The 6520-nt window shown below is 35.4% G+C and overlaps 1 protein-coding gene across 2 annotated transcripts in view; it reads left to right on the top strand.

The window, feature by feature from the left end:
- Ugt8 (UDP glycosyltransferase 8) overlaps window positions 1-2708 on the top strand; it is a 61548-nt gene extending 58840 nt beyond the window's left edge. For both annotated transcript variants that reach the window (XM_048456940.3, XM_048456941.3), the window contains exon 6: window positions 504-2708. In XM_048456940.3, the coding sequence (XP_048312897.1) occupies window positions 504-867 (364 nt within the window). In that variant the 3' untranslated portion in view covers window positions 868-2708. The remainder of the gene's footprint in view (window positions 1-503) is intronic.
- The last annotated feature ends 3812 nt before the right edge of the window (window positions 2709-6520 follow it).

The raw sequence follows: 6520 nt of genomic DNA on the forward strand, positions 1-6520 counted from the left end.
GCTGGGGTTAAAGGTGTGCACTACAACTGCCCAGTAGTAAAGAAAGTCTTGTTGTTTGGGTGATTTTTTTTTAAACCCGAAACCTATGTGATGCTATAATCCTACTTCCTTTACCTAGTGCCTTGATTTTGCTTAATGAAAACCCACTACTTTCTTTATGTGAAAGAGCTCTTCTAAGTCTGGAAACACTATCATTTTAAGAAAAGCCATAAACAAAGGTGAACTGATCTTTATAATTTCAATTATCTAACTCAAGGTCAACTTTTACTTTGAGGGATTTTTTTTCTTGTATGATAATGTGATTTAATTACTTTCAAGGAGGAAAAAATATCTAGAATATTCTGTTTCATTTTTTCTATTTGAAGAATAATCTTTTTTCCCCCATATGCGTCCACGTGTGTGTGAGCATGCACATGTGCACACACACACACACATTTCTAAATTGAGATAACAATTAGCACAGAATCTGTGTATACATGATCATATGTTTTTCCCCACTGCAGCTATCGGCAGAGGGCTCAGAAGTTATCGGAAATTCATAAGGATCAACCCGGCCACCCTGTCAATCGGACTACTTATTGGATAGACTACATTCTTCGCCATGACGGAGCCCATCACCTCCGTTCGGCTGTGCATCAGATTTCTTTCTGTCAGTATTTTCTGTTGGATATTGCCTTTGTGCTTTTGCTTGGTGCTGCCTTGTTCTACTTCATTTTGTCCTGTGTGACAAAATTTATCTATAGAAAAATCAAAAGTCTGTGGTCTAGAAATAAGCATAGCCCAGTTAATGGACATTACCAAAATGGAATCCCCAATGGTAAATACAAAGGAAATGGCCATATTAAACATGAGAAGAAGGTAAAATGAGCCAACAGCCCGGGTTATGGGAACAAATCTGTTCAGTCATTGAGTTTGTATTGCTATACTTTAGTCTAACAGCTACCAAAGCTAAATGTCAGCAAACAATTCTAATACTCCTCATCAGACCTTACTAATGAAATGCCATGGAGAAGATATCTGTAAAGAGCACAACCCTAAATGCAAAAATGTATTTCATTCAAATACTGACGCAGAAAGTTGGCACTGAACCATTTAGAAGCCTTAATTATTGAAATCAATTAAGTGATTGTGTCAGACCTTAGTTTTAAATGTTACATGTGTATTATAGGTGAGGAATGGTATCTTTTCTCTTAATAAGATATGTGTGTGTGTGTGTGTTTCCATTCCTATGTCAGTGAGTTTTAGCTTGTATTTGTTGAAAGTACAGCATATTCAGGAATGGAGTAGGAAAAGACAGGACCCAGATGTTTCTCTGCCAGTGTTTAACATATGTGCACTTCGAATTCTACCTTCAAAGACTGTTTCCCTCAAAACTCAATGCAAAGGGGCATGTGAAAAGATGGGTGGCACAATTTTTGTATTCTTGTTTATTATAGATTTTTTATTTGTTTGTTTTGTATATGTCCTTTTCTTACCGACTATGGATGCTTGTGGAGGAAAACGTAATGTAGTAAATGAGGGAAGTGGTTTTCACATGTTTCTTATGATTTTCTCATACCAATGATTTTTCTCTGGAGGAATTCTCTAATTTTCTTGTCTCATTTTAGTAAGTAACATGTTAATGCATAATTAAGACAAAGCAACAGAGCTCTTAGTTTTGTTCAAAGAATGGAAGATTGTTGCTTACAGGGCACTTGGAAGCAGGCACATTGTTTGAGTGTTTATCTGACTACTGGATAGTCTAATATAAGTTTCGAATATTCAGGCGTCACTGTTCTGAAATTCTAACTTTAAAATAGCACCTGTTGTTCCTTTTATTGTCTGAGTCACACAATCTAGTACATAGGTGCCAACATATAATTCTTCTAAGCAGAACACTTGTGATTCTCCTGATTGGTACCTGCTTTGTCTGCAGGGGTTTGAAGTTTTCTCAGCAAGTCAGACTTTACATTCTGCACAGAAGTGACAGGAATTGTACCACCCATTTGTGCAAATGAGTTTCCATTCCCTCACCCCATTAACCCAATTCAGCAGCCTTTATGTCATTGTGTCTGACATGGGACAGTGACAGTATTCATTTGGAACAGGGAGATGGGTCACAGCCTTCACAAAATCAGGACCTCCCTGTAGAGCCTCTTACTAGATGACAACTATAGACCTGCTCCATGTCACTCTGTTTACTGGGCATTTGCACTACACGTGCGGAGTGTGTGCTTTATTTATTTGTGGTTGGAAGTCCCGCATTTGACACTTGAGAGTCTAGAAATGAAATATTAGCATCATTCACTAACACAGAAGAGTTGTGAAAAATCTAGAATGCTGTAAATCCTTGTCATACATGATGACATACAACTTTATGACACTCCCACCAGGAGCCACTCTCATATACTTAGAAGTAATATCATCAGTAGTTTTCTAATGCACAATGCATAAAATGTACTGCTTTCTGGATACTTGAAGAAATGGTATATATATACCTGTTAGTTCCACCTTTTCACAATCTTATCACAATATTGCCGTTAAAAGGAAAAAAGACAGGCAATGAATGGTGGGATGGTCACAGGAAATAGAGTGTATGAATGAGTTGATTCTACGTGTTGGCATTTGATGAAGTTGACAATAGGCACTAACTGGATGAATAAAGCATAAGTTAATTTCCACTGTGATTTAAAAAAAGACTTAAAACAATAAACAAAATTGAAAATAGAGCAATGTTGTTGGAATAAAATTTTTATTCAGATTTTATTTCACAGTATTATATATAGGTATATTTAGATATAAACATGTTTCTAAGGCCTCCCTACTTTTGTATGTGTATATGGGTGTGAAAAAAATGTATTAAATGTGAAAATATATTTAATAAAAATTAAATTCAGGGATGTATTATTTCAAGTACATCAACATTAATCTTTAAATTATATCCCAGAACTAAGAATGTTAAGTGCAATTCTTAATTATCATTTCTTTTTTATTTTGTCTTTTATTATTGTTATTGTTACTGTTGTTCTCTACACAACCCCTACCCTAGACTCCCAGGAAGACTATTAGCTAGTTTTAGTAAACAGGCTGACTTCAAATTATCTATATTTAGGCCAACTTTTCTCATGAAGTAAATTTTTCAAAAAAATGTTTGTTCACTTACTTTTAAGGAAGTCTGTGACAGCAAGTGCTCTGTAGCTAGTTTCATCAAATGACAATTGGTATTTTCCCTTCTAAGTCAATAACTTTGTCTTTGTAGTATCCCACCAGTAGCAGAAGGCAAGGATTTTGATAACCCAGTTGGAAAGAGCTCATGTTTGAGTTGGAAAGAACACTATTAATTAACTTGAAAGAAACTAGACACCTCCCTCAAATCTCAGTCTCTCACTAAATCCTAAACTACTAAGAAAATTGAACTATTCCACATAAATAAAAGGGTTGAGAACGGTAGTGCCTTGAGACAGGTATGTGACTCATGATGAAGATCTGCTCTCCAGGACTCCTCATTCCACCCTAGCTTCTCAAAGAAGAACCAAAGTAGGCTGAAAAACAACCTTGAGTAATAATTTAACAATTTGTTTTATTGAAAGTATAACTAATTCATTTTTTTTATTCTTTCTGCTGAAAGTAATTCAAGTTTGTAAGTGACAAATTTTACAATGTGTACCATCATCAATAATCATATGAAGGAGAAAACTTTCAAATCTTGTAAGTTAAAGTAGGAAATTACAGGAATTCTGTGGCTGAAACCCCCTTAAAATATGCCTTAGAGAATTTCTTTTTCAGCTTTTGAGAAGACCACGTCAGCAAGCTACTAAAGAAGTTTGTTGCGTGTAAATATGCTGCTCATATTTTTGGTAGACATAGATAATTTTTTTGATATATTTTAGTAAGAAGTTTTTGAATTTCACACAGTCAAACCTTCCACACCATTATTTAGCTGAAAACTCCAAACTGTTCTGGGTTTCCAGCTGCTTGGGTGTTTGTGGAATGAATTTAGGAATTTACTAATAGATGGTAGCACAATGTGGGTAATATTTTTTAATTATGCAAATTAAAAGGCACATGATAGTTTTATCTCATCCTTTCTTAGAGATGATTCAGATATCTGCTGTGAAGAATTCAAATTGTTGTCTGAAAATCTAAATGGTATAATAAAACAAAAGTTCTTAGACTATAATCCCTGTTCAAAATGACGAATCACAATTACATGCAAAATCCTACTATAATTTTGAATAAAAGTATGTTAATGTAAGTCCATAATATATTATCTTATGAGTTAGAGCACTTTCTGATATCACAGAGGATTATATTTGTGAATCAATACAGAATTTTCCACTGATATGTGTTACATTCCTACTTCTACAATAATGTTATTTTTTTATTTTTTCAGATCCTATTTTGTGTAAGTGATAATTCTCCATTGCAATGAGCAGAATTGACTTAGGTTTCGCTGAATCAGTATTAGTTACCTAGTTTCAAATGATAGCTCTGTCGAACCACGATTCCTTAGTTCCAATATTAGGATAAGATTTCTGTTTAAAAGAATAATAAATTTTAAAAATTCCAGCAACCAAGAAGAGTTCTGTTATTGACATCCTTCAGGCAAATAGAAATCTTTTAGTTGCAGGAACTATTATGCTGTTAGGAGCATAGAATGCTGAGTGTGTGTAATAGAGTCTCTAACCTATTGGAAACATGCATTCAATCGTTTCCTGAAAATTATGCTTCAGGTTTTTTTTTCAGAATTTTGTCTAAAAGTACATGCAGTTCCTTGCTTTTAGACCAAAATGGGAACATTTAGACTTAAAGACATTGGTAAATAAAATGCAAGTGACATTCTAGTCAACAATGATTTATCCTGAGGTTCCTCTGAATGTCATCCCTCAAGACATGCAGTGTTAGGAACCATCACTTCTGCATCTAATTGTGATTCTGTCTTCTGAGTAGCTCAAAAGATTGAGCTTACAAATGCCAGGGCAGTGAGAACAGTATGAACAGTTAGAAAAAGGCTTATGCGACTCAGGGCGTAAATGAAACATGCAGGACTCGGAAAGCTCCTGAAAGTTCCAAGGTTCGCAAGATGCCTCCCCTAAGTATATAAGCAACATTTGCTGGGCAAAAGAGATGCATCCACCAAGCTGTCTGCAAGCTGTACAGGAAATGGAGATTTGTGGGCTGTCAACCATGCTAGCGTGGGTTTGAGGTACTGCCTTCAGGCCACTGTGATTTTGTTAGTAACCACAATGGACTCATTGATTGACGAAGTTAGACATCAGTGTCCTCTAATGATGGACATTTATTTATATTTCTCCAGGAAAAGTTACATAGTGTGTATTCAAAGACGTAAAATACTTATAAAATTTGTTGCTGGTTGGTATGTAAGTTCAATTATTGGTTAGTTACATTTTCTGAAATTCAAGCAATAAATGAAGTTTGCTTTTTTATGAGTGACAAATCTGTCAACAGCTTCTTTTCAATTAGGAAAGGTTGAGAAGAACTAACAAATTTTGGAAACTTGGAGCTCTTCCTAGAATTTTTTTAAGTTTTTGATTTTATTTTTTAAAAAATCAATCGCTTTTTATTTCACATACCAATCCCAGTTCCCACTCCCTCTCCTCCTCCGATCCAACCCCCCATCCACTCCCCCAGAAAGGGCAAGGCACATTACTCCAAGAAAGGATCAAGGCCCTCCCCACTATATCTAGACTGAGCAACGTATCCATCCAAAGAGAATGGCTTCCAAAAAGTCAGCACAAACAGTAGGGGTAAATTCTGGTGCCCCTGCCAGTGGCCCTGCTGTCTGCCCCAGCTGTACAACTGTCACCCACATTTATAAGGTCTACTTTGGTCATATGCTGCTTCCTTCCCTGTCCAGATGGAGTTGGTGAGTTCCCATTAGATCAGGTAAACGTAGAATAGAATTTTTTTAACAAATTATTGAAGAGATAGAATTAAAGAGTCACAGAACTAATGCACCACCTTCTTTGCATTATTCCATGCCATTCCATCTTCCTGGTTATGCTACAATAAAAATATTTTTAAATTAGATTTTAACCTACTTGTAGATTTGGTTATAAATCATATTTTCTTAACCATGAATTTGAGTTATAAATCCCCCTGCTGATTTATAGAAAATTAATGGAAGGAAATCATTTATTTTGAGGTCTCAGCAAATTTCAGGAATCCAAGGGAATGAAACCAACAGTTTGTGCTGTTTTAGAAACGGTTCAGAGGTTTTTGAGGAGCTCTGGCTCAGATCCTGTGCTGTTGATTGACAGTGCCAAATCTTCCCATTCTGTTAGCTTCTATTTTTCTGCTTCTGGGACTTATGTTTTCTTTCTTAGTTCGCCATTTACAGAAGCTAAAATTTTCATAACTCACTGGCAGTCCCAAGTGTAGGGTGCACAGATTGTGTGTGCACTTTTTAAATGATGTTTTTAAGAGAGTGTGATAAGATACCTAGAAACTAAAATATTCAAAAATACAGACTGAATTGAGCAAATGCCCATTTTTTACAAAATACCTGCTCCACTATTTA

The sequence above is a fragment of the Myodes glareolus genome, chromosome 17, assembly GCF_982192425.1.
Source record: "Myodes glareolus chromosome 17, mMyoGla1.1, whole genome shotgun sequence".
Lineage (NCBI taxonomy): Eukaryota > Metazoa > Chordata > Mammalia > Rodentia > Cricetidae > Myodes > Myodes glareolus.